At 45.9% G+C, this 21,900-nt stretch overlaps 1 protein-coding gene across 3 annotated transcripts in view; it reads right to left on the reverse strand.

The window, feature by feature from the left end:
• The window catches only part of Sash1 (SAM and SH3 domain containing 1), a 169,557-nt gene that overhangs the window by 16,670 nt on the left and 130,987 nt on the right, over window positions 1-21,900 (reverse strand). For 2 of the 3 annotated variants that reach the window (XM_038338613.1, XM_038338612.1), the window contains 7 exons: window positions 15,197-15,329; window positions 11,296-11,642; window positions 6,279-6,353; window positions 4,662-4,805; window positions 2,529-2,664; window positions 1,596-1,765; window positions 295-504 (listed from right to left, as the gene is read on the reverse strand). In XM_038338613.1, coding sequence (XP_038194541.1) covers window positions 295-504; window positions 1,596-1,765; window positions 2,529-2,664; window positions 4,662-4,805; window positions 6,279-6,353; window positions 11,296-11,642; window positions 15,197-15,329 — 1,215 coding nt within the window. Of the gene's footprint in view, window positions 1-294; window positions 505-1,595; window positions 1,766-2,528; window positions 2,665-4,661; window positions 4,806-6,278; window positions 6,354-11,295; window positions 11,643-15,196; window positions 15,330-20,350; window positions 20,737-21,900 lie in introns of those variants that run through there. The other variant, XM_038338614.1, reaches the window with a different exon arrangement.

Consider the following 21,900-nt stretch of genomic DNA (forward strand, 5'->3'; position numbering starts at 1 on the left):
CTGAATTTCTCTGGAGCAAAATGCTTTATAAGTTGAAAACCAGAATCTACTACTGTAGGAATAATCTTCTAGAAGGCACTGGGAGGTACAGCAAGGGAGAGGTAAGAAGGCGGGTGTCTCACGGTCCTGTGGTCCAGACAGAGGTCGAGGGCAGCATTAGACTATGGGAAACTATTCCTGTCGAGTACTGGTGGTATTAATGAGTCACACTCGCAACATGACATAGGTCACTTGCCCAGTTTAGGAAGAGGAAAAGACAAGGACACGATATGACATGTGTCATCAGTGACTGACTTTGAGGTTGATCCGATCCAGGAGATCCTCCACAGACTTCGGCTGGGGTGGTCTTCCCTTCCTCTTTCTCCTGGCAGGACGCTTGGGCTTCTCCTCTTCCTCGTTCAGCACATCCACGTAGATGAACTTGAACGTGCCGACTTTGTTGTTCAAGAGGCCCATCCAGGTGCCCATGGGTGGCTTGCTGATTATATCAATGATGTCTCCTTTCTGCGGCCCAGGGAACAAAGATCTTTCCATTAGCCACATCTCTAAGCAGGAGCAATGACATCATTCAGAGAGCTGGGGAAAATGCTACAAAATTAGGATTCAAATATTAGAATAGTCAGCTTCCTACTTAAATTTTGTGTGTGTTTATATGTAGGGGTCATGCAGATGTTGGTGTGGTGTATGCATATGTGCATATGGGGACCAGAAGTGACCAGTCCTTTTCTCCATGGCATTCTATCTTATTTTTGAGACAGGGATTCTCACTGAATCTAGATTCCATCAATTGGCTGGCTGACCAATAAGCTCCGGGGATTAGTCCACCTGTCTCGACACCCACAGAACTAGTTTATGGGTTGCACCACCGTACCCAGCTTTTACACAGGTACTGGGGATATGAACTTGGGTCCTCGTGCTTTGGGCAACAAGCATGTTCCTGACTGAGCCATCACTCCAGCTCCACGGGTCACCGTCCTGAATGACCGAGACAGGATATGATTGGGAGCTTGGCAGAGGACAGATAGAACACTTGTAAATGTGTTCGATGCCATGCTGATCCCAGGTTACACCCTTCCCTGCCTCCTGGTCTTCTGGGTCAGGTGGGCCTTAGCTGTCACAAATGTTCTCAGGTTGCTTACCTTGACTCTTGGAACAGCATCCTAGTCCTGGGGAAAGAGCTTGCCACCAGCCACAAGAGGGTGTCCCCTAAACTGTGGCCACATCCTACTCTAGGCTGAACTGCATCTTTAGGGTCCCTGTAAACATCTCTGTACATATACAGCACAGCTATGCCCTTCAGATAAAGGAAGCATAGAAGAAGGGCCATGGAAGTTCTAGAAGGAATCTGGCACCAAAAGACAGTGCCAGGGAGGAAGTGGTGGTAATAGAGAGTTAATGTACATCTTCCGCATCCTTGACCACTGTCTGGTTCTATTTTGTTCTCATCATAAAGGAGACCAGTGGGGTCAAGGGGGCCAAACCATGGGCTAACCTGTATAATATGTCTATACACATCCAATAGCAGAGAAGACAGAAACCCTTCCCAAGAGACAAGAGAGCTTGGGTTAGTTGTCCAAGACCAGGGACAAGCCTACCTTGAGCTTCAGAGAGTCTGTGTCATAAGGACTGGGGGTGAAGTCAGTGTGCACTCGGGCACGGCCACAGAAGGGACCCCGGTAGGGAGGCTCTTCGTCATCACCATCTTCTGACTTGACGCTTTCCCTGTTGCTGGTGGAGGAATCGGTGGTACTCACGGTCTGACCACCTGCACAGGGAGAACAGGACGAACAGGGATAAGCACAGCCTTCCCACGTAAGGAAGAGGAAGGGTACCGCTGGAGGCGTATATTAGAAGAGGCCCAGGAAGGAAGCTATGAGCCACAGCAGTACGACAGGATCACCACTGGGCCATGTATGACTCTGACTGATATCCTAACTTGTTCCTTAGGTGACACGCGACTTCCAGCACCTTATCCTCATGATGGGAATCCTTGGGCCATTGACTCAGCAGAGGACAAAGCTGCAATGTCGGGCCCTGGCCTTTGCCCATAGCACTTAGTGCCTCCAGTGTAGAGTTCACTATTTCTCCCATGTATTACAGGGAGGATACAAACCTAGCAGTAGAGTAACTTGCCTGAGAGAGAGAACATAAAGTTCTGGATTTACACACTCCCTCTTCCTCCTCACTGTTCAGCCAACACCAGCCATCGCTGGTCCTGGGAAAGCTTACTTATATCTGTTATCAATATTTAGAATTCCTTCCCTTGCTCAGATCCCTGTATTTTGTGGTCATCTGCATGCATGTTGACTATTGGCTTATTCTCTGGAAGACCCTTCATCAGAGATGAATTATCTATCTTTGCCAATCAAAAAACAAACATCCCCCTTCACCAGGGCTGGACACACAATAGCACCCCAAGGATGGGTACTTGGACTTGCGCAGCTTCAAGTTGCCTTAGCTTGAGGCCCAAATGAATGTCTGTCTGTAACTCCGAAAGGAAATCATGAAACACTGCAAATGATACTTACTCATTGAGCTTTGGCCACTCAGAGAACTCCGAAGGCTTTCTACAGAGCCCCCGGCTTTGAGCTTGGGTTTGTCCACGTGTTCAGAATCAGGCTTTACTGAGGCAGGGGAGCCGGGCATTCCATCAAGTCCCGAGTTCTGAAACAGTTTCAATAGAATTGAGTTTCCCGAGTAGACACGTAATGTTTCATAATTCTAGCCAATTTGGTCTTCAGCTTTATCAGTTGAATGTATGATGATGGCTACACTTGGTCCTATCTACAATATTCTCCCTAAAGCCTACATCCTTGCTTATATTTACATCCGTAGACAGCAGTACTGCTTACTGAGTACACCAAAGTTGTTTTTCAAGTTCAAACAGATTTTCTTAAAAACCCCATCTACCATATAAAAAACAGCTTAGGGGCTCAGGATACTCAGGAACAAGCTGGGCCTCAAATGCAGATCAAGTTCAACCCACTCTTAATATAGTATTTAGAAGGATAATCAGAGGGCAGTTAGTTAACTTTAAGGGGAAAAAATTTAGGCTAAGCTGTTTCTTAGAAACAACTGGCCAGACTGTTTCTATTTCTGCAATATTGCTGACAGGGAGAAGATACTGTGTGTAGCCGCCAGGGGGCAGCAGCTGAGCAGGAGTGCCTACGGTCCCAGCCGGTTTTACTGGCAGAATGGAGCAGCAATCTTTACACATTTTAAGCAGGTATTTTAATGGGCTGCAAAATGAGCACCATAGAGGGGCAAGACGAGAAGGTTTTGAAATCAAAGGTCAAAACAATCTCAAAGTTCAGACCTCCAGTTGTTCTTCCTTCCACACGTGCAATTAAGATAAAAATTGGACGAAACTTTTTTTCTATGGAACTAGGGGTGCGAAGTCAGTTTTGTGATATCCTGATGACACACAGTGCCAGCAAGATGGCCTTCTGTCCTCACCCCAAATAAAAACCTGCCTGACTATTGCAATCTAGTAGCCAGAAAGTATTTCTGTAAGATTTCCCCTTCGTATCTACTACATACTTCTAGAAAAATATAGCCTACATCTGAAAAGTCAGTTGGCCAAGAACACTTAAAGGAAAAAATTTACTTATTTTTATTTTTGGTACAGAAGTGTGTGCATTATGTATATGTCTGTATGCATCCCACATGTGTGCATGGTGCCCGCAGAGACCAGAGCAGGGCACTGGATTCTTTGGAACTGGAGTTTTAGACTGTTGTGAGGCACCATGTGGATGCTGAGAACCATACCCGAGTCCTTTATCGGAGCAACAATGGCTCTTAACCACAGTGCCAGCTCTCTAATGCCAAAGGGTACTTCTAAAGGATATACTCTCTTTCTTTACAACAAGGGTATTTGAGGAAAGAATCCCCTGGCCCCCTGTGCTTAGATGTATTCACTAGGTTCATTCTACTGTGCTGACAGCCCAGCAGAATCTTTTTCTGTGTGGCCTTGTCTTCATTTCTCTGAAATGGGAGGCCTGCTGTGAGGGTTTCATCATGATTGTCAACTCTAGGGTTTAGAATCACCATGGAAACGAAGCTCCCGGCACTCCCGTGATGGGTTTTCTAGATTAGAGTAGGTCAGGTGGAAGTTCACCTGAACACAGTGGTTATCAGTCCACAGACTGCACAGAAAGGAGAGTGGGGACTGAGCGGCGGCCTTCGCGTCTCTGTCTACTTCCTGATGAAGGACAATGTGACCAGCGACTCAAGGCACCACCTGCCTGCCATGAAGCACTGTGTCTTGACGCTGGCAGCTGAAATAAAGCCTCTCTTCCATCCTTCAGCTGCTTTGGTCTTGATTTTGATGCAGCAACCAGAAAAGCCACTAATACACAGGGCCTGTGTTTTCTAGTCCCAGAACTAAGAATGGTATCCGGAAAGCCCTAACTGTTAAACAGCTGTTTCTGTAGCAAACGCCTTCTTTTTCTTCACAAATACAGCCTGATCTAGCAGTCGGCTAATGCCAAGGATCACACACACACACAGAGAGAGAGAGAGAGAGAGAGAGAGAGAGAGAGAGAGAGAGAGAGAGAGAGAGAGAGAGAGAGAGAGAGAGAGAGAGAGATTACAGCTCCATTCAACAGCCCAAGTGGACTGTGCTCAGAAAGAACCTGGGTCACAGCAAGATGGCCGCACACCTGCTCGGAGACGGGGCTGCTGTATTTCTTAGACATCCTCTTCCTCATTGTATCTTTCACCGATTTCACCTTTTTCCCAAGAGAGATGCGGGAGGCAGTGGGCGATTTGATTACCTCTTTGTACACAAAATCTCCCTCTTTACCCTGCAAAACAGAGTGTAAACACCATTAGTCCTAGGAGAGAAAGGCTAGAAACCGGTTCCACTACTCAAACCATTAACATCCTAGACCTCAGAGAAAATATTAGCATTCCCTGGGATCTTCACATTTTTCTCCTGTTAACTCAAGGCTGCTATTTATCTTTGTGATGGGGAATTAAAACCTACTGAGAGGTATTTTGTTTGTCTGTTTATACTGGGGCTTCAGGCACTTTTTATTTTATTTAATCTTAGCACATGCTTTTCCAGTTGCTTTTTTTTCCTTCCTACCATTTAAAAGCCCTTGAGGGAACTGCATTTCATTAGTGCAGAGAGATATAAAGGAACCAATATTCAGGTAACCCCAGCAGCGGGGGAGAAGGGAGGGGTCCTAGGATTGACTCACCCAAGGGCAGAAGGTGGGCATCAGACTGTGTGACTAGGTACAACGGTCAGTGTAGCCAACTCCTAAGGGCAAACTCTCCTTGAACAAGCCAGACTGTGGCCATCTCTCATTCTCTTTTGCATTAAAAGACAAACCTCCCCAAGAAGGGATGGGTGGGGGAGACGTTTGTGTTTGTAGAGATTGACAACATGAAATTATTGGCTTATGAACCAATAAAATTTGATACCTAAATAAAGCAGCTGAAATCTTGCAGGAAATTCTCTAACACTTCCTATCCCACAGCTGTGTATCTTAGCGACATAAGCTCATAATATCTATAAAGCATGACATCTTCATTTATAGTTTCAAGGGAAAATTCTTAAGGGGCAAGCAAAACCATGTAAAACTTACCTACTCCTTTGGGGCTGGAAGTTTAGGGAACTTTAACAGAGACAATGGCCTGAGCCCTGACCACAAGCATATCTGAGGAGACATTAACCTTGGCAATCAGGGCCCTGGTTTGCTTTGCTTGCTTCAGGACACCTCACATGAGAAAGCTCTAAATGTACAATGGGCCTCAGGGGTCCTATAATAAGGCTGCTCAATGAGACCCACATCACAGGGCTCCATAGGGTCAGACCCCTTATGACTAAGGCCAAAGGAACCAAACTCATGTGTATGTGTTACTTAAAGAACGCTGGAGCAAAGGCTCTAAGGAGCAATGACGCTCTGAGGGGATGACAGCACAGATGGCCCCCATTAATTCTATGTGTAATAGGAGAACACCTTCGAAGATGGAGGCAACAGAATTTCTTTGCTTTTGTCGTTTTTTTTGTTTGTTTCTGTTTTTTGTTTGTTTCTTTGAGACAGGGTTTCTCTGCAGCTTTGGAGCCTGTCCTGGAACTAGCTCTTGTAGACCAGGCTGGCCTCAAACTCAGAGATCCTGCCTGCCTCTGCCTCCACAGTTTTTTTGCCAATACAGTTTTGAACTACTGAACAAAGCGGGAATCGACTCTCTGAGACACCAAAAAGGGAACTGTTGGCATCTAGGTCACTGCAGTCCACACCGACAGCTTTTTTCTGCGGTCCACTCACCATAGGGTCAGAGTTATTACTGCCAACATGCAGAGAACGATTCGTCAGGTCAAATCCACCGAAACTGCAAGTTCTCTGTGGAACAAGATGGGGGGGGGGGGTGAGGATAATCCAGTTATGCTCAGGTCACAGCCACAGACAACCCAACACATGTCCCCTGTGCAAAGCATCTCCAAGCCACAAATACATGTACAGGATGGAAATAGGACACACGGCACGATGAGGGAAAAACGTATGATTCATGTCACACGAGACCTTCCTGATGTGGTGTTCTCATGGGTCACCGGGAGCCTAACATTCCCTTAACATGCAAAAACAATGACTCTTAAGAATGAAATAAACACAACCTTCAGAAACTCAGAACAGGAAGATTCCCTCATCACTCCATGGCCTTGGGAGTCCTATGCTCTGCCAACAGCAGGCCTTTGGGAAGGACTTCTATCATTTAGTTTTAAACCATTATGGAGGGAAAAGAAGGTACGTTTATAGTCAGCCAATCTTGCCAACAGGGTTATTCACTTTCTGTGGGACATCCTTCCCCATTGTGGCCAGAAATGATGATAATTTCCCCATCTAACTCTCCACTTATCTAATTACTACCTTTTACTCACAATGGATGACACCACATTTACCAGTGGAGGGGTGACTGAGTGTCTGTCACTAACCACACACTCCACTTTCAGTAGGAAAGATACTGTTGCAATTATGATGAGAGGTTTATTGTACTTTTAGTTGGTTTCAAATTTTGTGAAACTACTTATATTTCCAGGATTTTCTGTTTCTGGAACTTATATCCAATTTCTCTAGCAAAATAAATAAATAAGTAAATAAATCACTCGAGGCCCTTGTCTGTTTCCTCTTGCCAAAGCACATTAATTTTTGTTGTAGGCAATGTTTTAAAAGCAGGTGATGAGAAAACTTGCATAGCAGATTTGGGCTCTAAGGCTCTGTGTGACCTGCTGCTTGGAGACCCTAAGGATAGCCACAAAATGGAAGGAATGACCACAAAAGCAGAATACAAACTATGAACACTGCTTCTTTTAATCAGATACATTTTAGATATATTAATGTACCGCATTGAGATAGAAGACAGAGTTGAGGAGGAAAATGAGTAGGCGTTTAACACGGCACATAGATCTAACTTCTGCTACTTGCTTGCTGCTTGACACACAGCACAAGTCCTAAAACTCTGAGTTTAGGATTTTGAATCGATACTATCTAGATCATAGACCTAAAGGACTTAGCACCCTGGGCTCATAAAGCAGATGCTCTGGGCCTTGTTTATCCTCTGATGTTTCAATTTGGTCCTGCTAAGAGGCTGGGAGCTCCTCTTGATTATTCCGTTGCAGGTTTGCCTTAGTCAAGATTAAAAACATGCAAATGAGGGGCGGGAACCTCCATTCTGGGTTTTATAATCTGGGAGTTCAAGAGTAACACCAAAGCTTCCAGGAACAGGCTACACAGGGAGGTGGCAGCTGTGGCACCCAAGAGGAACAGAAGAGAAGGGCATTTGGGACCATCCACCTCTCTGCAACACTTGCTCTTGCCTTCACTAATCACCACTTGCTCCCTTTCTGGTGAAGGTTAGCTCAGTTTTATACTATCAGCAGGTAACCTTGCTTTCTTCACAGTCCACTAGCTTTGTATCTCGTCCATAAAAAGAGGAAGACTCCTCAATACAGAAGGAATCGCCAGCTCACCTAATTGGGAAACAATATTATGGCCACCTCTCAAGGCAAATTTTTAACATTAACTTTCCCCTCGTAGCTTATGGTGCCAAATGCTTTCTCTCAGTTCTGCAAAGGCAGGGACTTTATTCTAGTTCCTTTCCTGTGACTCAGGGCTTCGCAGACACGGGATGGCGCCCAGATGCCTGATCACTTTATGACTTTCGCACATCCCTGCTTTAAATGACAACATCTCCCTCAACCCTGGAGCCCAGCACACTTTCTCTGATGCATAGGAAATAACTCACAAGGCATTTATGTGGAAATGATGACTGTAATAAATTAGAAGCTTATTTGGGTTTTCATGTGCCTGCTGTAGGCATTTATGCCTAAAATAAAGGGCTTAACGAATGGGCTGGTTTTCAGACTCCCCAGCTAAAAATCTCTCCAAGGCATGTGTTAAGATAGCAGAATCAGATTCTTCATCAGTGGAGGGCTAACAAGCACCGAGCTCTGCGTGGAGGAAGTTCCCACTTCTGGTGAGGTCACCAGTTCTCAAAGCAACGCTCCTTCAGGAGGGAAAGTGGATTATAAAACCAACGAAAGAAAAAGAAAACAATCTTTGAACTCTGGTGATCTGCATAAATGGAGCATAAGCAAAATATTCTGAGCTCATTCATCTCTTGTACAGATAATTATTAAAAAAACTCTTTTGGATGATGCTTGGGATGAGGCGAGTGAGCCAATGGGATGGGCATGCAGCTGAGAACATGTTTGGAGGGGGATTGAATTTAAAAAGGGACAAGATTCCAAAATGTCATGCATGTCTGTTTTCCCAAACAAAAAAAAATATTGAATGAATAAAAATTAAAAGCAAGACACATGACTGTTTCCAATGAATGCAAAGCGTTATCATTTCCCTGAGGTTTCGTCAAGCAAGTATGGCATCTCTGAAGGACAAAAAGAGCAAGGTTGATGATTAAAGCAAACTATGCACTTTGGGGGTAAAGTGAAGGAAGTGTATACAACAAAGAGAAGGGAAAGAAGCACTTCAAGTGAAAGAAGCAAGGGTCAGATGGTGTGAGACCAGCGATAGAGCACTTGCTTAGCATGCAGGAGGCTGTGGGTTCGTGCCCCAGAACCAGAATAACAAAATCAACCAACCAACCAACCAAACAAACAAACAAAAAACCCACCATCTCTTTTTACTGTTGAAACATTGACTTTATCCTATGTTTTCTGAATAATGAGAATGTTAATTTTTTCCAATTATATGATTGTACTTACAAGGGCAGCTATGCAGATTTCTAATTTAGCCCTGAATATATTGCTTAGAAGATATTAAAATGCCCAGTACTGTCTGTCTTAAGCTCTTAGCATATTAAAAGTATCCCAGTTCATAGTGCCATCGTTAGTGAGTAGCGCTGATGTTTGGAGGCAAGCAGGCAGAAGAACTGGGCTCAACTCTGACACTAAGACCAGTGCTTTACAAAAGATATGGAGGACAGAGTACACCAGAAACTGAAGGAATGAGTAGCCAAGAAAATTCTGATATTAAAACTAAACAAAACAGAGAAAAACCAAAACACTGTTGCCAAGATACAGAAAGACAGAAGGAAAGTTTTCCCAACAGACTGACAGCATAAAAAGTGTTGTAAGGCGCACCAGAGTGGGAAAAGACAGAAAATAAAATCTAGGACGGAAGTCAACACACATGGGAATTATTTTCAAAACTCGAAAGCGAGAGGAAAGACCCACAGATTCTCTGAGAAGCCGGGGAGGGCATTTGAAGGATGGCAGTGGCCGATCCGTCTTCGTTTTCACAAAAGCAGAACTCGATAGCATGAATTTAAATCACAGTTATACAGTTCTGGACAAGAGCATCCTATTCATGATCGCGAAGGAACCCTGGGAAAAGCGACCATGGAGCCTATTCTCCTCCAGAGGTTCTTTCAGACCTTTCAAAGGGGCTCTGGGCCAGCAGCCCCGGGAGGATTAAGCAAGGTGCCAGAGCACAGCGGTGCCAGCTCCGCCTCACTCTGTCCCCTTTTACATGGGCCATTGTGCACACTCCAAGTTAGGTGGGAATCCCAGGGGGAGAAGATCTATACTCTCAAGTTCGAACTAAGTCACTCTCTGAAAGGAAAAGTTGAGCTAGGCTTCGCTGGCCCTTCAGGATAAAAACCGAAAAAACGAAAACCTTTTATTTTAAGTCATCCTATAAGAAAGCACTTTACTTCCTATGCATAAAGAATCTCCGTGGCCGCTGAGGACATTACTACATGCTAATCACTCCATTTAAAAAAGGCAAAAATACTGAATTAGTTTCAGTAAAACAAAAGCGGCTTTAATTGATTTTTTTTCTCTCTCCCTCTCTCTTAGATGCAAGAACTTTCTGGCTGGCCCTCCTAATCAAAGAAATGTACTTGACAATGGTGATGGCAGACTTTCCATCCGTTCGTTCTTATTGTTTTCAGTAACTGAAAAAGAAACAGCTCTTTCAGGGCTTAGTGTCCTTCTGCTTCGTATCAGCTTCGAGGTCCTATGAAAAGATGGCTGGCCATGAAGACAGCCTCTCCTAGAAGTTAGCCAGAGCCCACGCCTGAACCCTCAAAGATTAGCTTCAAGGTTTAGTTTCTGTTAAAAAGAAAAAAATATCAAAGAGCTTCAGCTGGCCAGAGGGCAGATGGAAATTAGAGGAAAGGCATTACTACTAAAGAAAGAGGGTCTAGAGATCGGAGGTGACGGTGGAATGGACCCCGAAGAGATGAAGGAAGGCGCTTTTGCAAGAAGAGAGGCCATAATGCTTGACTGCACATCACAGAAATGACAAGGCCTTCGTCACGACCATCCTGGCGACTCACGGACTTCTGGTGGATTCTCAAGAGAACCCTTTTAGTACAGCGGTCCACCGTGGCAGCCCACTTCCTCTTTGCCTCCTCATCCTCCTCCAGCAAGCACCGCCTCAGGTCCTGCTTCTCAGCCTTGCTCAGCGTCCTGTCTGAGGCAGGACGCACGAGCTGGGTCAGGTTCAAGTGGCTGTAGAGACTCCGCTCCACCACGTAGGTGATATTGAACTCGCTGACCGAGGTGCGCCCTCGGCCCCTCCTGCCAGGGAAGCCGCAGCCGCCGCCCCCCTTGGGCTTCTGCCGGGGCAGCAGGTCACAGGTGGTGCCATTGACTCCTTTTCTGGAGGGACGCTGGCAGAGAAAAGTTCTGGAACAGGAGTAATTAGTATCCGTTTTCTTCAAGCGGATTTGCTTACGGACACTCTGCACCTCCTCCAAGGACACCAGAAAGTGGTGCCTATGCCGATGTTTGTCATAGAAGAAAACACCATCCGTACTTACCCCATGACTCAAGGACCCAAGACCTTTCTTCATTTCCCCCTCTGTGAGGGAGCGGGACACTTTCTGGGCCTTCTCTTCTTCTGGATAGGAGAAGAATGTCCCCATCTTCTTAGGGGGCTTAATCAGGCTCCGACTTTCTCCTTTGCTGAATGTTTTGACCAACTTCCGGCCAGCTCCCCAAGTATCCAGGCTGCTAGACGATGGAGACGGGGTGAGAGACTCTGAATCATCTTCGGGAGGTTTCTCAGAGGAGCCATCATAGAAAAATGGCTTTTTGTGCACTCCAGAGTAGAGTGCAGACCTCTCGTCCGGGACGGGCGGACTCTCAAACACATGTTCCTCTCCACCTGGAAGGGCATGAACACAGGGTCTCCTGTGAATGGGTGTCCCACAGACCTTTGTCCATCCCTGGAAAACACAAGTTAGCTCACATAGCTAATGATCATGTTTTCCCTGCCTAAACATGACCCATATGTCAAGGCACATACAACAAAGAAGGTCATCAAACTGCATTGTATGGCTGTAAGGAAGCTTAACATTCAACATTTGTGGGGTGCTGGGTCTGGCGGCACAGGCCAGTAATCCCAGTTTCAGTGAAGACTAAGGATGGCAAGTTCAAGATCAACCCCATCAACTTAATGAGACTCAAAAATAAAAGCACTTGGGAGACGGAGGCAGGAGGATCAGAAGTCCAGTGTCATCCCTGGCTAAATACAGAGTTCAAGGCCAGCCTAAGTTAATGAGACCCTGACTCCCAAAACCAAACCAAAACAAAAGAGGGATGGGGCTATAGCTCAAATGCAGAGAGCCCTTGTCCAGCTTTAGCATGTGTGAGGCTTCGCATTCAAACCCCAGTACTACTAAACTAGGTAGGGGAAGCTTATGACATCTTTTATTCTCCTTCAGAACAAGTTTGTAGGCCAACATCTTCTTTGACCTATTAAAAATGCCATTTACAAACCAAGGCCCGTCATTACTGTGATATATGTTAGCATTTCGAGATAATTGGCACTCGGCTTGTAAGTGCGTTCTCCAGAAGTTAGGCTCAGTCCTCCCCATCCCAAAAGGCTCTCCTTTAGGTCGGCTCTAGTGGCTTTTATAGTTGGAGTGTGATGAATGCCATGTGGCGGACAATGATTTTTTTTTACTGGTACATATGCCATTTAAGTGATTAAATCTCCAAGAAAGTTTGGGTGGGGAAAACACCAGAAAGGGTTATACATGCAAATGTGATTGACAAATGCTCTCCAGCTGACTAGCCAAATACAAAAAGCCAGAGGAACTGAGTGATTCCAGCCAGAGAGTCCCATCCACCCAGCCCTGGAGGAAACAGCAAGGGCATTTAAGGGCTTCGACACGCAAGCAGATCACTAAGTGTTCCACTCGGGCCCAAGCTTCCAGGCCTTGAAGCTCTCTCTGGGGCCAGGTAGCGAGCCAAGCCCTCTGGAGCAGCCCAGTGGAAAGGCTTGGATGTGCTGGCAGGAGAGCCAAGTTCTTTTCTGCATGTGTTATATGAACAGATGTGACGGAGGAAGTAGGTCAAACTGTGGGTGTAGCGATCCCAACTGGCTGCATCCCTCAATTAGAAGGAAACACTGGAGCCTTACAGCTTTTCACCAGCTGAACAGCCGAGAGGGGAAAAAATACGAAGTTCCCTGGAACAGAAGGGGAAACGCTATACAATCCAGCTGGGACAAAGGTGCCAACGAATGGTTAAGTACCAGGGAGAGAGAGGGAGGGTGGTAAAAATGTCACCCATTTCCAGAAGAGTCTAAGAATGGCTACCTTTCCTAATTTGATGGATAATCGTTACAGAAGAATTCAGCCATGAACTCCCACTTAAGGGCGACTCCACATCCAAGTGGAGAAGTGAGCGGTAGAGACGGAAGGACAAGTGAAGAAGGAGAAATCAAAACGATGCCCAGTCCCGGAGTCACTGAAGAGCTGTTTGGGGATCTATTGGGAGGGTGCAATGCCCGGTCCAGACTCAGACAGGATTCAGCCAGACCACAGGCAGAGCTCAAATATGAGGGCTGCTTCCTGCTTCCTGCTCCCTCCTCCAGATGCCCTGATAAGTTTAGAGACCAATGGTATTTACGTCTTCCCAAGTAAATATAGTTACTTCTAAGGTTGTGCCCTGCTTCCAGGAAAAAGCAACTGGGCTAAGACTGGAAGCCAGCCTGGTGACAGTGGAAGCCCCACTATGAATGCACACAGCCATGTTATGCCCTCCAGGTGGCACAGATCTCTGAAACTTCGAAGTAACACAGTCCTGAAGGGCTCCATGGAGTCCTGGTGGGCTTTACCCAGAGCTCTAAGGATCTGCCACTCATCAGCGGTTCACTTATCTCCTGGAGTGTTTTCACAATAGCCATCAGCAGTTTACGCATCTCTGTCACAGCTGGGCCTGGCACTATGTGGGACACACATGTCTATGACATGTGCAGCCTTAGCCTGGGAAGGCAGCGCCTGCTAAGGCGCTTTGAGCCGGCTATGGAAATGCCTCCGAAGGGGCTGTGTCAGCCTTTGTGAGCAGGCCCGTGCAGAGCGAGGTTTCCTGTCTCTGTCTAAAGAGGGCAGCCCCCCAAAACCCAACCCTGACCTGGGCTCCCTGATGAATACAGCCTTCTCCTGTCCTCTGCAGATCGAAAGGAACCGCTTCGCTATTGCAGGAGTGAGCTCTGCCTCTGTGCAATGTGCAACCTGCTTCATGGCGGCCTTTATCTTAATGCAGCTGAGATCAGAAGACCCAGGAAAGGCGCTTCTGGTAGGAGGGTGGAGGACCACGTAGTGCAAGGACACAGATTTGCATGAGTCCTGGTCTCAGCTATTGGTCTGTTACTGTCGGTGCTAACACAGAGAGACACTTGAGGCTTCCTCGTTTGCTAAAAGCCACCACGCAGAAGTGGATGGTTCCGTGCTGGCTTAGACGTGCTTCTGCACTGTGGGGAGGGTTAACTTAACGCATCTACATCTATAGACAACACACTGAAGTGGGCAGACAACAGGTATACACATGGTCTATGTTTAGTACTCTCCAGGGCTACTATGTCAGGATGTACCTGGAAAGTCATTTTATAAACAAGAAAACCTTCCAGGTGGGTGTCACCATGTAGCCCATAGTGCTCCCCTCTCTGGCTCAGGATTGCTGGGATTATAGGCCTTTTGCTGTATGCAGCAATATTTGGGAATATCGAGCTTTTATTTGATCTTTTGGGGGGTAGATTTTTGTATTGTTTATGCAAACTACTAAAAGTGAAAATGAACAGGGTCCTAATTTAAACAATCGTAACTGTAACTCAAAGGTCATTCTGCTGATCCCCAGTTGATGTTATTGTTTCATCTCCCCAGTCAGCTCTTAAGAGATCCCCTTCGAACTGAAGGTCCTCAAAGTCCCTTTGAAAAGAGATTTGAGATTGTTTCCTGGAAGAACAAAGCAGCCCCCAAGGCTTTGAAGGGATATCAAGAGCCTTGATTGTCAGGTGGCTTTGCAAGACGGGTGCACGGTGTATCCAATTTGCGTGAGACCCACTGCATTACAAACGCCAGTCCCCTATGGAAGAAAGGCTATATATGGCAACAGAAGCTCATAATTAAAGCTGGACCACACCTTCAGATTTTATCGTCAGACCCTAGCCATTTCTCATCTCTGTCACACTGGAATTACTAAGTGCCCGAAATACTTGACACCAGGATCCTTCATTTCACAACACTGAGCATGGCCCTACTGGCATAGAGACAGCTGTCAGCCTCAGCCAGCGCTCGGTTCGTTTCCTACTTTAATTCATATTCTCCTTCTACTGAGCATCCAACCCCAAGTGGTTTCTTTTGAAAGAACTAGGGTGGGGTTTCCTGCCCCGGCACCCGGGTTTTTGTTTTCTGTTTGGTTTGATTTTCTTACCTTCAGTGCTGGGCTTTTTCATTTCTTCCACCCTGATCAGTTTCTTCCTGACTCTTCGGGTAGAGTTTACCAGCTTGTGTAACCTCTTAAACTTCACCGACTCCTCCGACTCATCATCCGATTGTTCTCTTGACTGGTCAAGAAACAGAGGAACAGTTAATCAGTTAATTGCTCCAGAGCTGTGGCCTCCCAGCTGGCATGGCTGGCACAACTGGCCTCTCAGTCAAGGCCAAGGCTCTGCAGTTCCACCACCAAACTTAGGACATCAACAAATCTCCCCAATAGGTTTATAAAACCCTGCATAACCTCAGACGGCCTAACTCCGCAGACTCAATCCTAGGGATAAAGTACACATTCGTGGCATTGACTACCATGGGGTTATCTGTCCATCCCGTTCCCTGTGTCTTTCAAGCCAAGTCCAGCAGGACTTTCTCCTCAAGCTGGCCCTGTAATTCCAGATACACTGCTGTGGTTTGGGCCAGGCTCTCCTCTGTCTGGCCCATTGGGACTTGCTGCTGAACGTGGTCATCAACCACTTCTCCAAACCAAAATTTTGTTGACTTTTTCCAGCACCCCACCCCCACCCCAAATCAAAACCAGGAGGTAGAAAAGGGGAAGCAATGAAGGAAAAAAAGAAAAGAAAGAATGAGGGGGGATTTTCTTTCCTTTCTGTTAGAACCGGCTGCCACATCACAGCCGTCCCTGCCACCTCCCCCAGCGCCTTCTGAGGACTCATGAGGCAAGGCTGAGGACAGCCCCGCATTCCTCCAAAGAGACAAGGGAAAAAGCTGACCTTTACAGACATACAGTACAGTCCATATTCCCCAGCATCCCATTCCGTTCTGCAGCGACTCAAGTCTGCTCTGGCCCAGCTGTTTTCCCTCAAGTATCAAACATTACAGAGGGGGAAAAAAGTCTCTCTCCATAGCAGTGGTCCAGGCTAAAAACAATCCTTTCCTTGTGAACAGAATGAGAGCTTCATTTCCAAGTCCATTCCAACATTCAGTATGCAGCTTCCTCCTCTGTATCTGTTGGAAATGTGAAGTTTCCCACTGGAGTGCCGTGTGGCATGCTGCACTACCCGGCTGGGCGCTAGGACCTCTTGGAAGCACCCCAGCCTCGCCATACTCGGTGCCACCAATGAGTGGACCAGTTAGTCCTGCCCATCTTGACAATAGCATCCCTACATGTCCTCAGTGCAATTCTCAGGGAGACAGAGGACTCTACACACCCCACCCCACCCCCCCAACAACACAAAACAAACCACATCTCCAATTCAAGAACAATGAGGGGACTTTCCCCAAGGAAAGCTCTCCCCAATCGCAATTTCATAGGCCATAAAATAGGTCAACCAGTATTGGTAGAGAAGGGCACAAAAGAGGGTGGAGACCATATGGATTGCTTAGAAATGGTGTATGCTGGGAGTGCACAGATATTCCTGTCAGTACAACGGTACTCTATCCTGGATAAACTTGATCCATGTTCTGCCACCTCCTTGCCTTGGAGATCACAGCATTGGCGCCTCTGTACTTTACTAAAGTCGACTCTGCGAACAGTTCACTCACTGATGATTGATTAGTACAGACCTCAGCAAATCATCAGACTGAATACTCCTCAGTGTTCCTGTCTGTGAAGCGTGGTTGAATCTATGTCCACCTTCTGTAAAATCCCCAGGAAACTATTACCCGCAGAGTCACAATTAAAGTAGCCTACTGTCGACTGAGAGCCAGCTCAGCAGTTGAGAGCATCACTGGTTCCTCTCCCAAAGGACTGGGGTTCAATTCCCATCATCCACCATAGAGTTCACAAATGTCTATAACTTCACTTCCAGGGGATCTGGTCCCTTCCTACAGACATACATGCAAGCAAAACACCAATGTACACAAAATAAAAATAAACAAATCTTTTTTTAAAAAAAAAAAAGTTGCCCACTATCTACTTGGCAAACTAGAAGGAAAATGGAATCCCTCTCCCCCATCTCAGTAAGGAAAAAGGGCAATTATGTTAAACAATTAGGGTTAATGCGCTTAGTTGAAAAATGTAGGTTTAAAAAAAAGAGTTAAAATAGTAAGTTTAGCTCCAAATACAAAATAATACCATCTGGTTTAAATTTCACTCCTACTTTGTTGAATTGTTGACGTGTCATGAAGTGAAATGGTCAGAGTGGCCAACCAGAGGCATGAGAACTTGGTTACCCTCATTCTGGGTCACGAGCACCTCAGTAACCCACAGTGCACTGGATTCGTGCAAATGTTTCAAAATATTGCATCCTCCCATTCAGTTCGAGTGCCAGCAATCCAAGCAGAAAAGTTAACCTTATATTACACAAGGCCTCTGGATAGTCAAACAGCAACAACAAACAGACAAAGCCAGGCTAGGTATCCAGCCTTGACATGATAAACTCCAGAGTGAGGTCAAGGTTGAAATAAGCATCAAGTGTTTGCATGTAAGAGATGGGAAGCTAGACTGGGTGAAGCAAATATGCCCCGTAGCTAGCTAGCTTGTTGGCAATGGCTGCTGGAGGTTTGTCTTGGAGAGGACTAATCTGAGAGTGCATGGAAAGGAATGACATAGAAATCAATAACACAAAACTCTTCTACAGAGATGCAAACCGTGCATAGAAAAGGTACATTTGCATGAACTTTCCAGGGAAAAATAAAAATAGTCACATCAGGACACGAGACCGAAAGCCAGCATTTCCTCCCAGGCCTTCCTTCCCTGAGCCTACGTTCCCTGTGGAGAAGAACAGTCCAGGTACTTCCTCAATCTCTCTCACATGTCTCTGAGGAACATGAGCTCTAGAGAACATTAAACTGATGGCATTTCTACTTTTCTAAGTCAGTGAAGGTTCTGGAGGCGTTGGCCACTGACAAATTGCAATCCACGGCAACCACGGACTTCCTTTGCCTTCCATGCTTTAGACCCTAGGCAGGTTGATACAGAGAGCCACTGAAGAAATGTATACTTGTGCATTTTATCTTTTTAATTAAAAGATTCCTCTGTAGTCAGCCTGGGGAGTCTTTAAGACAAATTTTATTGATGAGGAGGGTCAACTTCTGGATTCCTCTTGAGTCCCAGGGAAGAAACTTATGACATATTAGTCTTTTTTTGTAAAACAAAAAAATCTCTCCAGCTGTTTTAATATAAAGACATAAGTGACTGCACTTCTTCTAAACTGAGTAATAAATTCTTCACTGTATATTTCTTTTTCAAATAACCACGTGTTTCTTTCTAAATGTGGAAAGCCACATATCATATTTTTAATATATATGTATATGCAGTGTCTTTTATTTTGAAAATTGACTATCATAAAGGGAATTTAAGAAATTTTTAAATTAAGAGCCACTAAAAATATGTACATAGAATTTTAAAACACAAGGTTTTTTTTTAGATAGTTTTGATAAGCAGAAAATAAATACTGTTAAGTATTTGGGGCAAAAACAAAACAAACAAAAAACCCCAAAAGCTTCCTACCTAAAGGAGGTTTGTAGAATAGAAAGGATTTCTACTTTGCATGTAAATGATTTGTATATAAACAAAAACCTAGAAGTATATGCTCACATATACTCAAACATTTTCCCACCACTGTACCCCTGCACCTCTGAGTTGGTTTATTAAAGTTCACGAAAGTAACCTTCAGTTTGACCACCTGACAGACAAGAGGGCAACATCCATCAGCTTTATCCACCCCATCCCAAACCATCTGGAGGGGGACAAACCACGACTCCACCAAAGGATGTGCAAAGAGCCTTTGCAGTATTGTAAACAGAAACATTCCATTCCTAAGCTTTCCGTTGTAGATTTTTTTCCACCAGAAAGCCCATATGGCTCAACTTTTAATTACTTTGGCTAATGCTATATGTAGTAATTCTGTGGTGAATGCTTAAGTGTTTCATTTCTGGTTTCCATAGCAACATTACATCAGATTGCAGACAGCTGGCTCCACAGTTTTAAACCATAACAAATTGACCAAGCCAAGGCACAAAAGTATAGCTGCTTTAAAGAGATAGCACACCCTTCGCCAGCCAGGCACTGACTGAGGAGTCTATGGGCCCGTTTGGCATGGACAAGAGGGTGGAGCCTCCTTTCTCTCCAGCTTCTCTTGGAACAAGTGCATCTTTTGACACATCTGTGATGCTCTAATGGGAAAAGCCAGGGAGCCAGCGTGGAGAACTTTTGATAACACAACTGCACGCAAGATGATTGGGAAAGGGGAGCAAAATTAATCACATCTGTAACTAAGAAGATCCGTGGACTGGCGCCCTCTACAAACATCCCCCGCTCACCGCTCATCCTAAGCCTGTCATTTGCCGCCTGAAGCAGATACTTCACTGCACCTTATAGCGAACAGTTCTTACATCTGTGATGTGCAGGATGCGTGGTTTCTAAAAATTTAGTGGCACGGTAGCAACGGATGTGCTGGAATAAACGCCAATCCATACTTGCCATGAGCAACCAGATCCTTAGGGAGAAGCATATGCGACCATCCTGAGCACAGGGTTACGACTTGCCTCCCGGCTCCAAATCTGAGACACGCTGTCACAGTTAACAACCCTCCAAATCCGAGACACGCTGTCACAATCAACAACCAGAAAAACCAGACTAAGTCTCTGTATCTCCCCGTGAGCTACACAACATCATTCAATATAGAAGCATTTCTGAGAAGCATTTTTCAATTGCAAATACATTTGCTTGAGGAAGTCCCACAATAGTTTTGTTTGCACCCAGCCCATAAGAAGTCGTACACACTTCAACTCCCTAGAATCAAGCTGTCCCTGCAATGATTCTAAAAGGCATAAGAAGGAGGCCAATTAATTGTGGGCTTATTGAAAGCGATGCCGAACGCTGTTTGGATTTAAGCCCTTCACACAGAGTCAGCCCAACTGGCAGCAGAGTGGATCCAGCCCGGGCTTGCTCATCCTTTCATATTCTCAAAATAATATTTAGTATTCTCCAAGAGTTATGTATGGTAACTTGGTGATCCCGCTGGGCGGGAAGGCAGGGAAGCAGCTAGGGGAGATGGACAGATCTAGAGAAACTTAGGGAGCCAAGGAAGCTGCATCCTAGGCAGGATCGGGCAGAAAGCCGTTTTCTTGAAGCAACAGAAAAGTTTTCCTTTCATACACACACACCAAAAAGCATTCGTCAACTTACCGGTTTCGGCATTTAGCAGGCGTAAGGGGCAGCTTTGCAAAGGTGCAGTAGGTACCCCTTCCCCCTCCCGACTCGGAGCAAATCTCACTCTTGATTCTTCGTCAGTCCTGCAATCTCCAAGTCGGACCAGGCACTCCTGCGAACATGTTCTCTGCAGTTACATGATCGGGCAGGCTCTCCCAGTCACAGCCCAACATCCGAAGAAGAGCACCAGGGCACTGACTGGATTCAATTAGCCTCTCTCTGCCTGCTGCTCGATTCCCCAGTTGCTTGCTAACTGGATAACTTGTAAGAAAGGCGTAAGTCATCGGCTCTAAGCAAATCTCCTATTCACCACAAGGAAAAAAGGGAGTGTTGTGCACGGCCAACAATCCCTGTTTTCACTGAGGAAGGCTCCCTGACCTCCTGCTGGCCTCCAGTTCCTTAATTACTGTCTATGGAATTCCAGAGAAAGAGAGAAAGAACGCGAGAATCTGAGCGAATCCAGGACAGAGAGAGGACAAACCCTTCTGAGTGACTGAACTCTAAAAACAGACTGCTTTTGCAGATGCGGCTCCAAAACGTTCCCTGAAGGGAGTGGTCTCAATTCAGAGAAGTCACCTTTCCAGGGCTATTTTTGAAACTACTATTGTAAGGTTTATGATTGTGCTTTTCTCCCTGAGTTCGTTCTCTCTCTCTCTTTCTCTCTCTCTCTCTCCCTTTCTCTCTCTCTCGCTTCTCTCTCTCTCTCTCTCTCTCCCCCCCTTCCCTCCTCCACTCCCCCACTCCCGTTTTAACTGCCAGAGTAAACGTAGGCTATTTCCCCCTTCCCCTTCCCCAAAACTTCTAAAACCGTCTTTCCAAATTGTTTCACCAGTCATTTCAGGGCAGCCGAGTTCCCGTGCATTCCAGCACAGGGAGCCTGAGGATCGTGACACAAGATGATCACTTCATTCTCTTGGGGGTTCTCTGGGGAGCACCAGGCACAGGCTGTTGTTTAAACAGAACATCGGCTAAACAAGACAGAACTGAACTCGTATAGAAGAGCCTCCATGACGCGCGGTGCAGCTCCCATCTGTCTTTCCAGGGCTAACTTCCCTCGGTTAAGTCATTCACCCTCACTGTGCAGCTTGCACTGTTCACGCCTAGCTCTCTCTTCCATTGCCTGGCTCCTTGTCCATCTCTTCATAGGCTCTTTACACACAACACCAGCAAAATACCTGGAAGCCTGGAGATCCCCAGTGAGTGCCGACTACTGCCTCCTTAAAATGGCAGAGGGTCTTTTTGGAGGAGGGCCAGGGCTTACTTAAGTGAAAAATAAAAACTAAAAATAAACAGATTTGAGGCCCAGAGCTCACAAGCGGGAGGCTGTGCTTTGCCCAGGGTCTCCGGTTAGTGCATTGGACTGCAGGATAGCTTCCTACTTTGCTGGGTACCTCACCTGATTCTCTTTGCTGCTCCGCCAGAGACCTCTTTCTTCAGCTAGAAATGAATCAACCTCGTGCCCCTCCACCCCATCTTCAGCCCCGGAAGGCTCTCTTCTACTTTTATGAAAGAAACTTCTTCGTCTT

Source organism: Arvicola amphibius, chromosome 8 (genome assembly GCF_903992535.2).
Source record: "Arvicola amphibius chromosome 8, mArvAmp1.2, whole genome shotgun sequence".
NCBI lineage: Eukaryota > Metazoa > Chordata > Mammalia > Rodentia > Cricetidae > Arvicola > Arvicola amphibius.